Genomic DNA, 20,534 nt, shown 5'->3' on the forward strand with positions numbered 1-20,534 from the left:
TTTGCAGTCGGAACCGAAATAACCACATTCTCCGATGTATTTAATTTATGATTGAAATAAAAACCAGAATAAAAATAAAATTTGAATGCTAGAAAAATAAAAATAAAAATTTAAAAAATAAAAATATTTTTATTTTTTGAAATTAAAATAAAATAAAATATTTTTAATCAAACAGTTAGAATAAAAGTGGCTCATGCTGGGCCATTTTAGCTGTATTTTTGCCCAACCAAACATTCCCTCTATATATTTATGGGATTTGGCGGTGATAAGATACCCGGTCACGTGCAAAGCTACAAAGGAAAAGCTCCTTTGGTGCCGGTTTTCCTCTCTCCCCGTTCCGTTCTGCTCCAATCCGTTTATTTTCCCATCTCCAGAGAGAGGGAAGAGAAGGGGGAGGAAAGACAGAGGAGGAGGAGAGGACTGAAGGGGATGATGGAATTGGACAGCATTGAGTGCATCTCGTCATTGGATGGGATGGACGACGATGAGGGTGCCGCCCACCAGCTCCCCCACCCCTTCTTGAAACTCCACCATGGCGGCAGCGGGAACGCCTGCGGCGGCGTAGTAGGCGGGGGCGTCCCGGCGCCGCTGATCTCTCCGACGACCAGCGTGCATGAGCTGCTCGAGTGCCCCGTCTGCACCAATTCCATGTACCCCCCGATCCACCAGGTCGGTTCCCACTTCTTGATTTTTGTGTATGTCCTCGATTCTGAGAGGAACTTTGATTTCTTGGTTCTTTTGTTTTTCGTGGGATGGAACAGTGTGGCGATCTAAAGATTTGATTTTTTTTTTCATTTTTTTTGGATGCGGAAGTGATATATCTCTTCTTTTTGGATTCCAATTGAGTGATGTGGAATTGTTCAGTGATCTTGATGGGCGTTTTTGGTGTTTCTTTGATATCGGCGAGGGTGCGATGAGATTGGGGACAATGGGTGCTTTTTGGGCTTAAGGATTGTCATTTAAATTCGTTTTTTTCTCCGTTTCTCGACGAATGTGACTTGCCGGAAAAAAATGTTGGCTCCTTTCCTATTCTTTTTCCTTTTCCTTTTTCTTTTCCTTTTCTTTCCTTTGGTGAAATGTGGTTCCAACCCTGGCAGAAATCTCGCAATAGGTTGAAAGTTACACATGGTTTCCATTTCTTTTCTTTTTTAAGTTATTAGAGAAATCTTGATTTTGGTAGTTCAGGCATGATTGGGTGTTATATGAATATTTTGCATCTAAAGTTGTTGCTTGATGTGATAATTTTGAGTCTTTATAATCGATTTTTTCTTCTCTCTTTATTTCGTTCGTTTGAATTTCCGGATATCTTTTAGTTCAGCCTTGTGTTTTTTTGAGGGAACATGCTTCAAATAGCCCATCTGTTTCAATGGGATACTACAATGGGTAATCTATCTGTTGAATAGTTTAATCAAATCATTGATTTGCTCGATGTCTTTATTGTTTTTCTTAGTAGTTGGGTACTCTTGTTTTCTTCTTGCTGTGAAATTGGATTGAAAAATGTTTTATGGCAGTTCAGTAAATGCAATTATTGTCAATTCAATTTGCTTCAAAGTACAGATTATCTTGCTGCACAAAACATGCATCTTCCCCGGGTATTTGGGATCAGGACTAATGTGCTTTTCTCTTCTTCTGCCTCCTTTTGTTTTTATATTTTGCATTTTGTTTTATAGGAGTTCTTTATTATGTTTTGTAAGTTAGGAGCTTTTCCATATGATTCTTAATTTTCAAAAATCAATTGATGTTGGTGCTTTTTGGAATAATGCTTATTTTATTTTATTTTTTCTTGTGGCAGTTCTTAATGTATTTGTTGCTGGTCTATCATCACCTTTAGTGGTGATTTACTGTAGATATGTTATGCTTGCCTTGACGATGTGTTGTTATCCTTAAACCTCTATACTGCAGTAGGAAATTTTATTCTTTAATATTTTGTAATTTCATGGTTAGACTTGGAACTATTTAAATATTGTTGATTGTGAAATACTGGAACAGGACACTTGATCTATTTATTTTCTGAACCATGTTTTTATCTAGAATACATATCTTGCTTTGCTGGTGGTGATTCAAGAACTCGACACTCATAAAGGGTTTCTAAATTTTTGCTAAGAAAAACACAGTGATACATGAGTTTGAGTTAACAGATGTTCAAATACTGTGGTGCTCGTTGGCTGGAGAAATCTTATGGACAGCAAGCTTAAGGAGTTCAACCTCGTTACTTAAGCTCCTAAAGGACAAATCTGAATGAGGAGGTCATTTCATTTTAGTTGAAGTATGCGGAGATTTGTTATGTACTGGGCATTTTCATGAATGCGCGGGCACACACACACATATAGTTTTTATTTCAGCGAGGTTGTTTGGCTTATAAATTGTAGCCAAAGACGAATGCATTTCTTTGTATCAAAACATGCCTTCTTCCTTCTTTCTCAAAACTTGGAAGGTTGCTTAGTTGAATAAGCTGAGATCTTTAGCTTCTTTACTTGTCAACCAGTCATCTATGCTTGGTGGTACGCCCCTCTGTTATTCTAAGACGCTTTTGGCCAAGATTTAGGCACTGACTGTAGTTGATTGATGTTAGTTTCTGAGTTGGTCATAACATACTCCCAAACCCGAATCAATCATGAAGTGGCCCTTAATTTACCCTATGTAGATGAGACAAGGCTTGTTGTTTTAGTTGTCTAAATTTCCATGGATAACTTTTTAAGTTTAGGGATGTCAACAGGCTAATCATGAGTCTGGTTTTGTTGTTTGAGGCTGGAACACTCTTGGGCCTACTGAAATTTGGATCTGCTCTGCCTGAATCTGGCTTATTGATGCTCCTAATTAAGCATGACAAAAGATATGATCTGTTATTTCTTTTGGAAGTTTTTGGCTTTATTCTGTCTCTAGCTGGAATGCTTCACTAATCAATGACTGTCGCGCTTACCTTTAAATGTTATCGTAATTAAAATTCATAACAATGATTAGAATGTTCGTCTAGTTTTGCTCAATTGTCTAGTTTATTAGGAGCTTATCTGTGAAACAAGCTGTCAGTTAGAGCAACTAGTGCTGTTTGTTCATTAAGATCCCTTTCGAGCCCCATGTTTTTCCATTTTCTCCATCTATGCTCTTGCATGATCGTGTATAATTACATGTTAGTTTGGCTAGTATTGTGCCTAATAGTTGAAAGAAAGAAAAAGTAATCTTTTCTTTTTGCCTGTCACCTGCAGTTGTAAGAGCATCATAAGCTCATCTATTGTTTGCCCATCTTTATATCCCTGTAGCACATACTTGTGTTATTAATTTAAATTTTAATAGCTTCTTGATGATAAAATCCTCATGATAGAGACCTAATATGTACAGGATTGCAATCTCACTTTCTTGGATTCTCAAAGCATGACTTGGACACAGAGAACTTTTTTACCTAAACGGGCAAGATTCTACAATAAATAAAGCTTTTTGAAAACATAAACAAGGTTTTGTTACTTGTATGGTGATTCAGATATATCCCATTTGCTGACATGTATCCTGCTTTCTTTTTAATTGTGCTTAAATGGGAGATTCTATGTAAATAGAAACAACTGTAGGTTCCATTCTTTTATTGATCGTTCATTTTCAAGGGTTTATGTAATTTGGAAGATTAAGTTTTATAAAGTGACCAGCTCTTTCAATTTTATGCCTCTCATAGACTGCTTATGAGGTATATAAAGCACAACCTGGGACGCTGGTTACAGGACGATGATGGATGAACCTTGTAAGAGGGTGGACAAAAGATGATGCAGGATGTGTGGAAGTCTAAATGGGTGTAATGGAAGGAAACCATGTCCTATTTCCATTGGTCTTGTAAAAAACAAGGATATGAATCTGTATTATTTAGAGTTTTGGCAGGATTACAAGGAAAAGGAAAAGGAGTGGTTTGAGGATCATATTTATGAAACCTTGTGCTTTAAACAAGTGATAGTCCCAAGCATAATGTATTTGATAATATAAGCTTTAAAGTTTAAAGCTACTGCATGACTCAAGAATTTATTGTTCACTGATGAAGATTCTTCAAAAGAATTTCAGATCTATGACGAAGTACTCAAGTTTGTAGAAGATATTTAAAGGGAAAACAAAAACAAACTATCAAAGATATTATCGATGGCTAAACTCAACTTTTGACAAAAAGAACCAATACATTATGAATGTCTAATAGAATCTATAAAATTTATTTAATGCTGAAATATTTATATGTTAAGTAACAGATTATTCTAAAGTCAAGGTTTTAATTACTGACTCACGCCAGTCAGCATATGTTGTCCAAGATACTATTCGCACAGGCAGTGGTCTGCCATTTAGTTGGCATGGCATGACATGGTATGGTATGTGCAATGCCAGCTACTGGCTGGTGCTCCCTATGCAGTGCCGGCCCGAGCGTTAGGCGACCGAGGCGGTCGCCTAAGGCCTCGGGCCAATGGAAGGCCTCCGAGAGGCGTGACCAAAAGGAAGCAAAGGCCCCATGTGAAAACGGGAACAGGAGCTGGCTACGAGTCTTCCCCCTTGATGGAAGGGAGGTGGAGAGTTTCCTGGCCTGCAGAGAGGCAATTTGGGAAGTTGGGGACAGTAGTTTTGTTTTGGGTGGAGAGAGAGAGAGGAGGAGGAGGAGGGATTTGGTTGGCTTGATACACGCCTGAAGCCACTCTTATCTTTCATCCCTTCTCTTTTTTGGTTTTGGTCTTGGTTTTCCTTCCCTCACATTACTCCTGATCCAGCTGGGCCATCGGGAAGAAAGATAGGGGGATTGGAGATGGACTTCTTGAGTTCTTGGAGGGTGGAGATTCTTTTAATTTTCTCCTCTGGGTTTCTTCTCCCTTCTTGGGTGGTAGAGAGAGAAAAGGAGGGAGGGGGTTGAATGGCTGCTGTGCTGTGATGTTGCAGTTGCTGCTTGGGTACTCACTTGAAGGGGAGATGGTGGGATGGGACTTTTATTAATTAGATGGAGTGAATTTTCCATAATGCCCCTACTTTCTCTTATAGAGAGGCTCCTTTCTGGACAAATTCTTTTCTTTACCTTGACCATGAAGTGCCATGGGATGACCTTTTCTTATCCTGCTCTTGCTTGACATGGTAAACAGTATTGCCAAGCATTATCTCAGTTATTTAATCAGTTTCATGGCCCTTCTTTTAGAGCAATTACATTTCTGTGCTTCCATTTAAAAATTATATTAAACTGGAAAAGCTTCTTATCTACCTTTGTTAGATTCATATATCTTTATTGAAATAGTATACTTGATAGCTATCTATTTTCATATTATTTTTTAAATATTTTATACTTATTAAAATTTTTATTATTAAAAAAAAAGAGGCCTCATTCATTGGATTCGCCTTAGGCCCCCAAATGTATCGGGCCGCCCCTGTCCCTGTGCCAATAGTACTTACATCCTTGTTTATATTTTCAGTTAAGTCTCCTTTGAGCAAAGTGAATAATTTTAGAGCAGGTGTATAGTCTGTCCAAGCTTTTGCAAGGCATGTCATTGTTGAAATTCCATGGATGGCTTGGATTCGCATTTATTTTAATCTTTTTGAGGGAAATATTCAGCCAAGGCCAGTCAATTTTATTAAGTCGTTAATTATATTCTTAATCCTAGGTCCAAGCTTAATCTTGAACCAACTGATTTGAAGCTGAAATCAAGCTATTCATGATTGGCACAAATGAGGGATCAGAAAGAAATTGAGTTCCCTCGCGTACTTTTACATATATCCTTTGGATCTTAGTCGCTATATTTTCATCTAAGTATTGACTAGTTGACTTGTTTCAATGATTTGAATTTTACTTAATCACGAAGATAAATTCCCCTTTATGTGAAATTAAGTGATATTGAATAAAGAAATTCACATAATAAGTGTATGTTAATAAATAGTAATTGAATCAATATATACAGATATATAGATATTTTGAGACATGTACATAAAGCTAAGTGGACTATTATCCAGGCAGGCAGTTCTTGGGCTTACTTACATATATGTGTTATGTACATATATGCATACCTATGGAGCTCAGTCAAGCTGAACATGAGCCAGCTAGGTAGTTCTCAAGCTCAGCTTGTAATATATTCAGCTCAAATCTGAGGCTCAAGCTTGGCCTCGTTTACTAATTGAGCTAGTACTTGTTAAGCTGAATACAGATTTTTCATGATTGGCAGCCGCACTCCAGGATTATGCTTGACTTACTTGATAAACTGTTGAATAGGATAGATCGGGGCAGCAAATTTTCTTCCAAATAATTCAATTTATTATTTGAATGAACTTAAATTATCAATTCTTAATTACCCCCCCATCAATGACATCTAATATGGAATTGACTTAAACTCTATAGCAGTTATGCTAATCAAGCAATTAAAGATAAAAAAGCAGAAGTTTGGGCTGTCTTCCATTGCCATCATTGTGATATACAAGATAAAAAAGTAGAACAATACATGTTGGATCATGATGGATAATGCCACATTAAATGTGGCAATGAAGTATATAGAGTAGCCAATAGGCATTGAAGGGCTAACAAGTTTTAGTGATACAATTATTTGTTAAACTTTCAAAAGGGAGATCAATTATCACGAGGATACCCAACACGATTTAGCTGCAATGAGACCATGTGAAATTGTAATATGGATAGGTTTGTTGAAGTTTTAGTTTTTCCATGTAGTCTACAGTTCAGCCTTATGTTTCGATTCAGTGTCATTATTTCCTTACCATGTTGCTAGATACATCTTCAAACAAAAAAAATATCAGACGCTTGTACTGAGATTTCTGTATTGTTGGGGCTGTGCTGGAAGTGATTATTTCCAAATTAATTTTAGATCTGATGTTTTGTTCAATTTCTAGTGGTTACTTTAAGGGGAACAAGGTATATCGAAGTCTATTCCAAGCAAAGTTTCCAGTGACATTCATACTATATTTGGTTACATATCTCTGTTTCTTTGGTTGCCTAGCCATTTTAAATGGCACGCACATAGTTTAAAATGTCCTATTAATTTTACCTAATTGTTAGGATTTGCTGCTATATTTTCTATCTAGAGCAAGGGTTAAAATCGGCTGCACTAGTACGCCCTAGCATCAGCTGAACCAGGCTCAATTTGCTTGTCTTGGCCTGAATTGGGGTGGATTAAGCCATATCAGCCTCGAATTGGACTCAAACTGAGCGGTACTACTCAGTACCGGCTGGAATGAGGTTTTAAGTGGGATATTGGCTCGCTCTCCACCATTCAAAGGTGGGAATGAGATGAAGGAGAATCCAGAAGCTTACTGTTCTCGTTTTTCACAGGATCTGAGCAACGAGCAACAAATTTTTGGGCTAATTAGCTAGGTAATTTATCTCTGCCCCTATTTTAATTTTTTGGGAAGTTCGAGAATAAATTGGTGTTTAATTGAAACAAAACTGGGGGATTTTGTTAATTTTAAGGCATATATGCATATAATCTTGAATTCTTGGTAAGTCATCTCATTAGTTCAACAAATTTCAGTGACCTACTAGTATTATAATTGTTAATTTTAATCAAAGTTGGAAGAATTGACTATACTGTGGTATGTATTGTCTTGTACCGACATATGTATGTGGTATGTACCATGTCATACCATCTTGTCTTGACATACTGTGAGTCAATACAGTGGCATACTGCAGTACATATTTGTGCTAGTATGTGACCAATACACCCTGTACTGTGATACTAGAAACCTTCATCTTACACATCTGTGGTTTAAATGTATGTTTGATTCTTTTCTCAAGTATCTTTACTTCCAAGCTATGTGAAGTTATGTTATAAACATGCAATATAAAAGATTCAGAAGATATCAAAAACTGTGACTAGAGCACTTAAATGGGCACTCATACCATGCTTGCAAAAGCAGAGCACTAAGACAATAAAAATAAGGAAAAATGTAATAAATAATTTTGGAGGCTAAAATAGGCTGTACCGACCATGTCAAAGAGTCAATCTAGCCTCTTACTTAATAAAATGCAAGATGTTGCATTACAGTACTCATCAGTGGTCGATAAGAAAATGATACCTGATATGTTGAACCTTTTTCTAGAGTGATTTATTCAGAGGAGTCCTATAACATTAGAAGTGATAGTCCTCTTACTATTTCTTCTTTCCAAATAGGATGGATAGTCCATGACGAGTCCTTTTACTTGTATGTTTGCTTTTCGATGTCTTGACTGTAGGTTTTTGTTGGAAGTTTCCTTGGAAGAATATACGTATAAATCGCTCGAGAGTCCATTTTGTCTTCTTTTGCTCGGTTCTTTTAGAAACTTTTGGTTCTCATATGGATCCTTCTGGATTACTCTATAGACACTTTATGGCTGTTTTAATTAGGATTTAGGTCTATTTTGATTATTTTTGGAGTTCGAATTCAAATCGAAAATGATCATTATGAGCTTGCTGTTTTTAGTTAAGCACCAGTCAGTATGTCAAATTTAAGTTGTATAAGGTGGCCAGCTCCATCAGTTGTTTGCATTTTCACTAGAGATTTTCTTTTTGCACACAATTGTTCAGCTGAATTGGAGAAAGCAGTAAATGGTTTGTTTGCTTAAGCTATGTTATGTTGAAATTATTACATATTTTTCTAGTTTTGTGGTTGTTATACTCATCATTTTGTGACAAGATAGTGATATCATAGTCAGTCGTAATTCAATATTTTCTGAATGTATAAGTCAAACTGAAATCAGTTGTGTTGCTGACAATAAGTATTTTGCAGTGGCATGACAGTTTTCGGTTGGCATGTGTTTAATACAATTAAATATGGGGATGTTAGAATACCATTTTAGTCATCTTACCCTCTTAACTGGGTATCGAGATTAATAAGTGCAAGGAGGAAGACATTGTAGAAGAAAGTATGGCATGCTGTCAAAGTGTTTAATATTGCTGCATGTTTATCTAGACTTAAGAAAGACTTTCTGGCAAAGTTGTTACAATACATATTCAAGAACATTTAGGAGCTAATCAGATATGTTTAGTTGACTGAATGAAGTCTCTAGGATAACCTAGTGAAAGTAGGGGTTTGGATTTATGTTTTAATTAAGAAAATGAAGGCAAGACAAAATAAAGCATGAAAACAAGTTGTGAAAGATGACTAAAAGCATCTGTGTGAAAGGGGGTGTCATTTTTTATAGGCAAAAATAGGTCTCACAAAAATCAAATCATATCTTCTATATTTACTTTGGTAATAGAAATGGTTTATGCTGCCTATCCTTGATTCCTGTTCTAAACAAGCTCCATTCCTTAATAAATATACTCATTTTGATGCTTCACATGCATAGGAAAAGGAAAAACAAGAGAAGTATGGTAGCAAAAGATAGGATGGATGCGTTATTTCTATTTTAACTTCTTGATTTAACCAAGTATGACCAATGTGCCAAATGGTAGCTGATATGTAACTATATCACCAGCGAGACAATAAAGGGGCATCCTAGCATGCTTCACGTTGAAAAATGATTATGGATAAACATACATCTCTTGAATTACATATAGTATCATTTTAAGGAGATCGGTGCATGTTGAGTACATTTAGGAAATAAGTTTTGTCCTCGTATTCCATGTACTATTTTACAAAGAAATTAATGCTCTCATGGTGTATCTAGGTAAAGGTCGTGTGCATTTATCAGTTTCCAAAAATATCTTGGGGCACCTCGTATAAAAACAGCTTAAGGGCTAGTTTGGAAAATCCAACAGGATTGGGTTGGATTTCCTGTTGAATCATGGATTACACAGCCTATTTAAATAAGGCCCATATCAACCTATTCCCTCTACCGAATCCTGTGGGAGGAAAAGAAGAGCGCTATAGGTCTTTTTTTAATCCTGCAGTCCAACAGGCCTATAGATGGGATTTAGGCCAAAACTAGGATAGGCCTTTGGAAAATAAGGGGCTGGGCAAGCTAACAGGCCCGATTCCCATAGGAAATCCAGCCCATCCTTTTGGATTTCCGAAACAGGCCCTAAGTCTTTCCACATTCTGCAGCTCTGCAAAATCATGTTGTCTCATTAAGTTCCTTCATGTTAACAAGCACCGGAAATCATTCGGTTTCCCATATATACAAAATCATCACCTCTTCTCCTCTTATTCAAGTCCATTATAACTTTCAGTTTCACATTTGAACCCATTATTCAAGACAACTTACATTTGGAGCATGCGCAAGACTCTAGTAGATGGGATTAGGCAGGTTGGCTATGGACATAGTGTGACAGAAGTTTTCTTTATTTATTTTTTTTAAAACCCTTATTCTCCATGTGTCTCTCTGGGCACATAATTATTGGTATGTGATTAAAGAATATCTGAGTTACAGGCATTTGCATTGCATTCTACATGTTTTTGTGCTTCTGATTACCCTGCATTCTACATGTTTTTATGCTTTTGATTATTCTTCTTTTCTTTTTTTTCTTTACTTTTCTTTTTTTGGAGTTATGCTTTATGCTGCAAGAAAATCATATTGTTTGTTCATCAGTACAGCAAATCGTGTGATATCTTGGTGGACTGTGTGTTCTTATATATGGCAGAAAATTTAGTTTTACTGGCACTTGAATTACTGATTATTGAAAATAATAACACACTGATACACCACAAGTTTCCTTTATAAAACAATTTAATTATGTAGTAGATTCCTCAGTGTTCTTACTTTCAATTAACTATTATGGAATTGTTTAAATTTTGTTCATCATCTGCATCCTCTAATGATACTTAGTTGTGTTGAAAAGTCTCAAAATAAGGCAAGGGTGCTTACAATGCTCTGAAAGGGGTCTAGTGAAAATATGAAGTATCTCAGTATTATTTATTGCAGAATTCTGCCATCCTCCAGGCAATTTTTGCTACATTATAAACTTTCTCCTATGCCCAATCAACTAAGTCCAACTAGCCAGTGATCTTTTGCAGTGCCACAATGGGCATACTCTATGTTCGACCTGTAAGTCAAGGGTGCATAATCGGTGCCCTACCTGCAGACAAGAGCTTGGAGACATCAGGTGTCTAGCATTGGAGAAGGTGGCTGAATCGCTTGAGCTTCCTTGCAAGTATTTCTCACTAGGTTGCCCAGAAATATTCCCATACTACAGCAAACTCAAGCATGAAGCCCTGTGCAATTTCAGACCTTACAACTGTCCATATGCTGGGTCTGAATGCTCTGTTGTTGGGGATATTCCTTTTCTTGTTGCACATTTAAGGGATTATCACAAGGTTGACATGCATACTGGGTGTACATTCAACCATCGTTATGTGAAGTCTAATCCTCGAGAGGTTGAAAATGCTACCTGGATGTTAACTGTAAGTATTCTCACATGCTTTCAAGTTGACTGTCTTCTATATCTGCTCATGTTCTTTGAAAGAGACGAAAAATAAAAACTCTCAAGAGTGGCTTCTTTTCACTACTTGTTCATGCAATGTGCTTGCATGTGTAGTATGTTATCGGAGGGAGGCATACCAAAGGATATATGGTTTTGCCACAAAATTCTACAGCCCTAATACCTTGAACAATAGAACATATCATCTGATGTATCACTCAGAAAAGTTTCCATATTGGTACTTTACCTAAAAATCAACTTCCTATGTTCCAAAATCTCCAGGTTTTCCATTGCTTTGGGCAGTATTTCTGCCTGCATTTTGAGGCCTTTCAGCTTGGGATGGCTCCGGTTTACATGGCATTCCTCCGTTTCATGGGGGATGAGAATGAGGCAAGGAACTACAGCTACAGTCTTGAGGTTGGTGCTAATGGCAGGAAGCTCACATGGGAAGGCACCCCCCGGAGTATCCGTGACAGCCACCGGAAAGTTCGGGACAGTCATGATGGCCTCATAATCCAGAGGAATATTGCACTCTTCTTCTCTGGGGGTGATAGGAAGGAGCTTAAGCTTCGGGTTACTGGCCGAATATGGAAGGAGCAGCCAAACCCTGATGCTGGAGTGTGCATACCCAATCTTTGTAGCTGATAATTATGAAGGTTTGCCGCAATTTGGGTGTGTTTTAATTGGGTTGTGTTTGCATCTCTTTTGCTCTGTTGTTCTGTTGTAAGCTGACAGTTTGGTTGCATCAGTTAAATTATTGATGGGAGCAAGATGTTTGGGAAAAATCTGAAATTAAAAATCCTGATACTGGAATTTGAGCTCTTGATAAATTCCTAATAATCTTTTTTGCTGTCGATTGTGCATGTGCGTGCGAGCGAAATTTTGGTTCCCCTAAGCTCGTATCCTCATTTATTGGATGCCAAAAGATAGCATGAGCCGTCTTTTTCAATAAAGCGCACATTTTTCTTATACTTTTTATTAAGTGCAGATAAGCACAAAGTTTATTGGATTATTAGGCCCTGTTCTAGGCAAGTCTTGTTTGATTGTACCATGGTTCAGCGATCATTATATCACCCCATGGTTGCAATTTTGTATTCACCAAAGGATTGTTGAAACTATGGGTGCTGATTGGCTCCATTAGTAAAAGAAAAAAATGCTGCTGGTTTGGTACTAGTAACCTGGTGGTGAGGTTCCTCCTAATTCACCTCACCAAATCAGCCAAATCTTGAAGGCCAAGGCGGAGCAAGAGCAAGGCTCATGTCCGCCCAAGGGCCTTCTTTCATTCCTTGGGGCACAACCGAGGTTCGGCCATCCTTGGCAAACAAGGGCCGAGCCAATGCCAACACCGACAGGGCACAGCAACGGCGCGCCCAAGGCCGCAGACCTTCGGCTGGGGCGCCGCTGCAACCAAGATATCCGACAGGCCACAAGGACCGAGCGCAAGGCAAAGCCATTGGCCAGGAGGGCCAAGCCAAAATTCCAGCAGCGCGCAAGGATTGTACGCCTTTGGTCCAAGCCATTGCGCGCGCACACCATCGAGCCAACAATATCCAGACGGGCACAGGCGCGGCCAAGGCAAGCCCAGCACAGGCCAAGGCACGCGCAAGCCACAGAGGGCCAACCGACAGCAACGGGCCGCGCGCGCCAAGGCACAGCAGGCGCGCGGGCTAGAGGGAACCAACGGGCGGCAACCGCCCAGGCGCGCCCAAGGAGCACCGTGCGCACGGGCCCTTGGCGCCAAAGACCGCCGCGCGCACAGGCCTGGAGCAACGGCCGGCAACCGCCAGCGCGCGCGGGCCCTTGGCGCCCAAGACCGGCGCGCGCACGCGCCAGTGGCAACGGCAGGCAACCGCTGGCACGCGCAGGCGCGTGGCCGCCAGCGCCAGCGCGCGCGCGCGCCATGCGCCGCAGACAGCAACCGCCCGAGCGCGCCAACCACCAACCGACCGAGTCCATGCGCGCGCGGGAACCAACATCCAGCAACCGGCGGGCGACCGAGCACCCAGCGCCCAGACGCCCAGCGACCAAGCGCCCAGCGCCCAGACGCCCAGCGACCGAGCGCCCAGCGGCAGAGCGCCCAACGACGGAACGCCCAGCGCCCAGACCGACAGAGCCAAAGGATCCAACCACCGACAAAAGGGTCAGGCGCAGGAAAACCAAGGCAGCGCCTGGTCTGCCTATGCCCACACGCAGCCTGCCAGACCGCGCGCGGCACGGGCAAAACCAGTGCGCCGGGCCATGACAGCAGGATTATCCTTCTGCAGAGACAAGCACAGAGGAGTGCCAACAGCAACCAACTCAAGTCTCTGCAGTGGCCACAGCTTGGCCAACAGCAAGAAACTGCCAACATCCAAAGTTGCAGGCCATTGCCAACAACAGCCAGAAACCGCCAGCAACCACCGCCAAGCCAAGCAAGCAGCCAACCAAATGGCAACCGAATCAAGACAGCAAACCAAGCAAGGGAAGTTCCCAAGGAGTTGCCACAGCATGCAAACAGCCAGCCGGATGGAAGCCTTTGTAGGCCATTGTAGGGAGTCTACAAATAGGGCCAAATGAAGTGGGGGGAGGGTCTTTTGAACCATTGAATAGTTAGCCACTTTGTAAGTGCATTCGGCCATAGGCTTGGGTAGGCATTATTGCCTAATTTCGGTCCTAAGGGACTTGGGCCAAGGCAGGGTAAATCAACCCCCCTTGGATTTGGCTAAGGAAGGGAACCATCAATCCCTCCTTAGATATTGTATTTCCTTTTCAACTGAATCAAAGTTGCCTTTGATGCCTCTGCATTCTCAAATGAGTTGTCTTCATTGGCAAGCAAGACTTTAGATTCCGAAGAGGAGTGCAAGACTCCATCCATAGCCGAGCATACTTGGAGTTTGGAGGAGCAAAGTGCCGATTATTCCCTTTGCATTGGCGCTATCTACATTCGGTCAAGGCGGCACACCTTGATTAGGCCAACGCCAAAGGCTAAGAGGAAACCCCTTGGTGTGGGAAGTGCATGACCGACACTTGGTCCCCACCAATTTGGTGCTTTCATTGAGAGATCACTTCAACAAGAAGATCATCTTGAAGGTAGCGCCATTGCCTTTGAATACCTTTGAAGGATTGTTCTGAATCTACATCAAAATTATCATGGAAGCCGAGGGTAACCAAAGGCTTGAAGCCCTTGAAATTCAGTCCAACCGAATCAGCAAAGCCTTGGAAGAAATCTCCCATTCCATAGCTGAAATGAGGAGGGATACCAATCATAGTTTGGAGAGGTTGGAAAGGAGGATTTCGAGTGGAGAAAAGAATATGAACAAGGAGACTTGGCCGCATGCCAATGGGCAGGACCAAGAGAGGGGAAGTGAGGAAGAGTTAGCAAGCAACCATAGTGGTTGCCGAGTGAGGGAGAGAAGGAGTGAAAGAGTAAGAAGAGGGAGTAGAGTGGAAGGATTTGGGGTTTGTGTGGACCGGTTTGGAAGAGGTGTGGAGTATGGAGAGACTTATAGTGTGAGGGAGTCCGATGAAGAGCCCCGAATTGCCACTAGACCGAGTGGGAGAAGAAGGGAAGAAAGGGTGAGAATGCATCACCATGGAGATGTTGAAGAAGATGAGGGAGAGCCTAGAAGAGAAGTGAGGAAACCAAGGATAGACTTCCCTAAATTCAGTGGGGGAGATCCTTTTGAATGGATGGACAAGGTGGAACAATTCTTCTATGTCTATGAAGTTCCACACAAGGAGAAGGTCACACTTGCTAGTTTTCATCTTGAAGACAAAGCAAGCAAATGGTGGAGATGGTTGAGATCCATCTATGAAAAGGAAGGAAGGAGACTTGGGTGGACTGCATTTGTAAAGGAGTTCATGACCCAATGGGGGCCATCCCCTATTGTGAATTATCATGGACAATTGGCGAAGATCAAGCAAGAAGGAAGGGTGCGGCCTTATGTTGAAGAATTTCGCCACTTGCAAACATTGGTGACGGGTTGGTCGGAGGAAGCCTTGATGGGCACATTCATTGATGGCTTGAAGCCATGGCTTGCCAAAGAGGTCAAGTTGAAGCAACCCAACTCCATGCAAGAGGCCATGCGCATTGCAGAAATCCTAGATGATGGCTATCAAACCGAGAGGAGAATGATCAAAGACACCATCAACCGGGAAGCCAAGGCCATGCCAACCAAAGTACCATGGAAGACCAAGGATGCAGTCGGCAGCAACCCAAAGAACAGCCAGCCACAAGTCAAGCGGCTGTCAAGGGAGGAAGTCCAAGACTACATCAAAAAGGGCTTGTGCTTCAAATGTGGGGAGAAATGGAACCGAGATCACAAGTGCAAATCTGGGCAAGCATTCCTAATTGAAATCCAAGATGCAGAAATTGAAGTTGCAGAAAATAGCCAAGCAAGTGATCCGGATGAAGACCAATCCCACAATCAGCCAAGTCAAATGCAAGCGGAGGAAAGTGATGCAGAATTATCCTTGAATGCCTTGACAGGGGTGCCAAAGCCAAGCACCATGAGGCTACTTGCATGGGTCGGCAGAAATGAAGTCTCACTATTAGTGGACAGCGGATCATCCCACAATTTTATCAATGCAACCATTGTGCCAAAGTTGGGGTTACATCCTACAAGCATTCAGCCATTTGAAGTAAAGGTGGCCAACGGTGAGAAGCTTACATGCAAAGAGGTTATTCAAGGAGTGAAGATGAACATTCAAGGGGTAAGAATCATGGCTGATCTTCATGTGATTCAATTAGTAGGCCTTGACATAGTCCTTGGAAATGCATGGTTAAGACAAGTAGGAAAGGTGATCACTGATTTTGGATCCATGACAATGGAATTCAAATTGAGTAGTCAAAAGAAGAAGTGGGTTGCCTTAGGGAGTAGTGAAGTCAAACTATGTGAGGCTTATACCTTAAAAAAACTTTGCAAGGGGGGTGCCCTATGTGTAGCCATAATGTTAGCCACTCAAGACCAAACCGAACCAAAGCCCATGAAAAATGAGTTAGAAGGAGTCCCTAGTTCGGTGAGGCCATTACTAGAAAGACACTTGAAAGTCCTTGAAGTACCAAAGACCATACCCCCTCAAAGGTTATATGATCATCCTATACGACTTAAGGATGAATCCAAGGCCGTGAATGTCCCACCATATAGATATGCCTACTTCCAAAAGGGAGAAATTGAGAAGCAAGTTGATGACATGCTTAAGCAAGGACTCATTAGGAGAAGTTCTAGTCCCTTTTCATCACCCGTCCTCTTGGTTAGGAAAAAGGACAACACATGGAGATTTTGTACTGATTATAGAGCCCTTAATGAAGCAACAATCAAGGACAGATTTCCAATACCAACCGTGGATGAAATGTTGGATGAATTGCATGGTGCCACAATCTTTACTCGGCTTGATTTGAGAGCCGGATATCACCAAATCAGAATGAAGAATGAAGACATTCACAAGACTGCATTTAGAACACATTCGGGCCACTATGAATACCTAGTCATGCCCTTTGGTTTGTGTAACGCACCATCCACATTTCAAGCGGCAATGAATGACATCTTCCAGGCCTATCTAAGAAGGTTTGTCATTGTGTTCTTTGATGACATTCTGATTTATTCTAAGTCAGTGGAAGAGCACTTGGAACACTTGGAATTGGTCCTAAGGATCCTAGAAGAACATCAATTCTACATCAAGGCATCCAAGTGTGCATTCATGCAACATGAATTGGAGTATTTGGGCCATATCATTTCGGGAGAAGGAGTCAAGGTAGATCAAAGGAAAATTGAGGCCATGGTAGATTGGCCACTACCCCAAAGCATCACGACATTGAGAGGATTTCTTGGATTGACCGGCTACTATAGAAGGTTTGTCAAGAATTATGGGTTGATTGCTAAATCCTTGACAAACATGCTGAAAAAGGGAGAATTCTCTTGGACGGATGAGGCAAGGAAAGCATTTGAAGACTTGAAACGGATGATGACCCAAACACCGGTTCTTGCCTTGCTTAATTTCAGCATTCCCTTTGAAGTTTATACAGATGCAAGTGGGGACGAAATAGGGGCAGTGCTAGTTCAAAACAGAAGGCCCATTGCATTCATGTCAAAGGCACTCGGACCACAGAAAAAAGCCAGCAGCACCTATGCCCGAGAATTAATGGCTGTGGTTCATGCAGTAAAAATCTGGAGGCCATATCTATTGGGGCGAAGGTTCACAATTGTGACAGATCAGCAGGCCATCCGCCATCTCCTAGAACAAAAGATCACAACGCCCGAGCAGCAGAAATTTTTGGTGAAACTATTGGGCTTTGAGTATAACATTGTCTACCAACCGGGAAGGGACAATAAAGTAGCCGATGCATTGTCAAGAAAAGAAGGAAGTCCTCTTTTGAAGATAGAAGATTATCAGCCCACCACCCTTGAGGACAAGGGAGTTCTTCAAGAGGGGGGGAATGGTGAGGTTCCTCCTAATTCACCTCACCAAATCAGCCAAATCTTGAAGGCCAAGGCGGAGCAAGAGCAAGGCTCATGTCCGCCCAAGGGCCTTCTTTCATTCCTTGGGGCACAACCGAGGTTCGGCCATCCTTGGCAAGCAAGGGCCGAGCCAATGCCAACACCGACAGGGCACAGCAACGGCGCGCCCAAGGCCGCAGACCTTCGGCTGGGGCGCCGCTGCAACCAAGATATCCGACAGGCCACAAGGACCGAGCGCAAGGCAAAGCCATTGGCCAGGAGGGCCAAGCCAAAATTCCAGCAGCGCGCAAGGATTGTACGCCTTTGGTCCAAGCCATTGCGCGCGCACACCATCGAGCCAACAATATCCAGACGGGCACAGGCGCGGCCAAGGCAAGCCCAGCACAGGCCAAGGCACGCGCAAGCCACAGAAGGCCAACCGACAGCAACGGGCCGCGCGCGCCAAGGCACAGCAGGCGCGCGGGCTAGAGGGAACCAACGGGCGGCAACCGCCCAGGCGCGCCCAAGGAGCACCGTGCGCACGGGCCCTTGGCGCCAAAGACCGCCGCGCGCACAGGCCTGGAGCAACGGCCGGCAACCGCCAGCGCGCGCGGGCCCTTGGCGCCCAAGACCGGCGCGCGCACGCGCCAGTGGCAACGGCAGGCAACCGCTGGCACGCGCAGGCGCGTGGCCGCCAGCGCCAGCGCGCGCGCGTGCCATGCGCCGCAGACAGCAACCGCCCGAGCGCGCCAACCACCAACCGACCGAGTCCATGCGCGCGCGGGAACCAACATCCAGCAACCGGCGGGCGACCGAGCGCCCAGCGCCCAGACGCCCAGCGCCCAGACGCCCAGCGACCAAGCGCCCAGCGCCCAGACGCCCAGCGACCGAGCGCCCAGCGGCAGAGCGCCCAACGACGGAACGCCCAGCGCCCAGACCGACAGAGCCAAAGGATCCAACCACCGACAAAAGGGTCAGGCGCAGGAAAACCAAGGCAGCGCCTGGTCTGCCCATGCCCACGCGCAGCCCGCCAGACCGCGCGCGGCACGGGCAAAACCAGTGCGCCGGGCCATGACAGCAGGATTATCCTTCTGCAGAGACAAGCACAGAGGAGTGCCAACAGCAACCAACTCAAGTATCTGCAGTGGCCACAGCTTGGCCAACAGCAAGAAACTGCCAACATCCAAAGTTGCAGGCCATTGCCAACAACAGCCAGAAACCGCCAGCAACCACCGCCAAGCCAAGCAAGCAGCCAACCAAATGGCAACCGAATCAAGACAGCAAACCAAGCAAGGGAAGTTCCCAAGGAGTTGCCACAGCATGCAAACAGCCAGCCGGATGGAAGCCTTTGTAGGCCATTGTAGGGAGTCTACAAATAGGGCCAAATGAAGTGGGGGGAGGGACTTTTGAACCATTGAATAGTTAGCCACTTTGTAAGTGCATTCGGCCATAGGCTTGGGTAGGCATTATTGCCTAATTTCGGTCCTAAGGGACTTGGGCCAAGGCAGGGTAAATCAACCCCCCTTGGATTTGGCTAAGGAAGGGAACCATCAATCCCTCCTTAGATATTGTATTTCCTTTTCAACTGAATCAAAGTTGCCTTTGATGCCTCTGCATTCTCAAATGAGTTGTCTTCATTGGCAAGCAAGACTTTAGATTCCGAAGAGGAGTGCAAGACTCCATCCATAGCCGAGCATACTTGGAGTTTGGAGGAGCAAAGTGCCGATTATTCCCTTTGCATTGGCGCTATCTACATTCGGTCAAGGCGGCACACCTTGATTAGGCCAACGCCAAAGGCTAAGAGGAAACCCCTTGGTGTGGGAAGTGCATGACCGACACTTGGTCCCCACCACCTGGGTTCAGATCCTGCCTGAACCTGTTTGTTTGCCATCTGTCAGAAGTAATTCCTTAGTGCGACTCAGCCTTCATGGAATCATAGGAGGGCCATCACCTAAGCAGTTGGTTCATCAAATATCAACATGCCCTGTTTAATTGAAATATTTATTGATTGCTAGGGTGAATGGTTTTACTGTTTGATGATCAGGGAGCTAGCTGCATCATATGGCCAACATTCCATGAGGGTTAGATCGTTTTATGTTGTTGTTTCCTACCAAATATTGTTCGAGTCTGCTGGTTGAAGGTGGCCAGGGCAACATTGTCGGTGAGGCTAATGTTCACTCTCTTTTTCTTTTTAAAGTAAGAGAAAGGGTGGTTTGGCTTAAAATGAAAGCAATATAGTCCATTTCTTAACAAACAAGCAAGAATAAGACATTTATCTTTTGAGATCATCACGTCTACTGTTCAGCAATATTCTTCCTTTTTAAGAATCCAAACATGTTGAAGTTCCTCTACAGAACCATTCTTCTATAATGCATCATGTTTCCCAATGCAGGTTTGCCTAACTAAATGAGTCAAGCATCCATTAATGATTATAGAGATCCATCCAGCTTAATTGGGGCACAAAGCCTTGCAATTTTTAATCACTAGTTCTAACCATATTAGAATATTCTTCAAATTATTAACATATTTTTGAATTATTTTCAGTTTTTCCCTTGGTTGTACGTATTTTCAAAAATTTATCAGCTCAGAACTATTCAATTATTCTCCAATTATATACAAATTTTAGGATTTATTCACAATTGTTCTTGACTAATTTTTAAAAAAAATTATATGGCACCATATTATTGCTCGAGTTGATTTTTGATATCATTTTTTTTGCCTCTTTTATTTTAAGCCAATAAATTTATAAATATTTTTGAATGCTTGTATTTTTTTATTTTATTATATTTATATTTTTTTATTGATTAAATTCTTTTTAAACTTTAGATGATCTTTGTAGATG

The 20,534-nt window shown here is 42.4% G+C and overlaps 1 protein-coding gene across 1 annotated transcript; it reads left to right on the forward strand.

The window, feature by feature from the left end:
• The first annotated feature begins 217 nt into the window (after positions 1-217).
• On the forward strand, positions 218-12,132 carry LOC103702515 (E3 ubiquitin-protein ligase SINAT5). Its single transcript, XM_008784981.6, has 3 exons — positions 218-669; positions 10,873-11,259; positions 11,559-12,132. Exons 1-3 carry the CDS (start codon positions 250-252, stop codon positions 11,919-11,921), a joined length of 1,170 nt encoding a protein of 389 aa, XP_008783203.2. The 5' UTR covers positions 218-249; the 3' UTR covers positions 11,922-12,132.
• Positions 12,133-20,534: the final 8,402 nt, after the last annotated feature.

This window comes from Phoenix dactylifera, chromosome 5 (genome assembly GCF_051530095.1).
Source record: "Phoenix dactylifera cultivar Ajwa chromosome 5, Ajwa_hap1_PhDact_Kaust_v1.1, whole genome shotgun sequence".
In the NCBI taxonomy this organism is placed as follows: domain Eukaryota; kingdom Viridiplantae; phylum Streptophyta; class Magnoliopsida; order Arecales; family Arecaceae; genus Phoenix; species Phoenix dactylifera.

Coding starts and splice junctions, on each gene's coding strand:
- LOC103702515 (XM_008784981.6), top strand. CDS start 250: ATGGGATTTGGCGGTGATAAGATACCCGGTCACGTGCAAAGCTACAAA. Junction 670..10,872: donor TGTACCCCCCGATCCACCAG/GTCGGTTCCCAC, acceptor GATCTTTTGCAG/TGCCACAATGGGCATACTCT. Junction 11,260..11,558: donor ATGCTACCTGGATGTTAACT/GTAAGTATTCTC, acceptor CAAAATCTCCAG/GTTTTCCATTGCTTTGGGCA.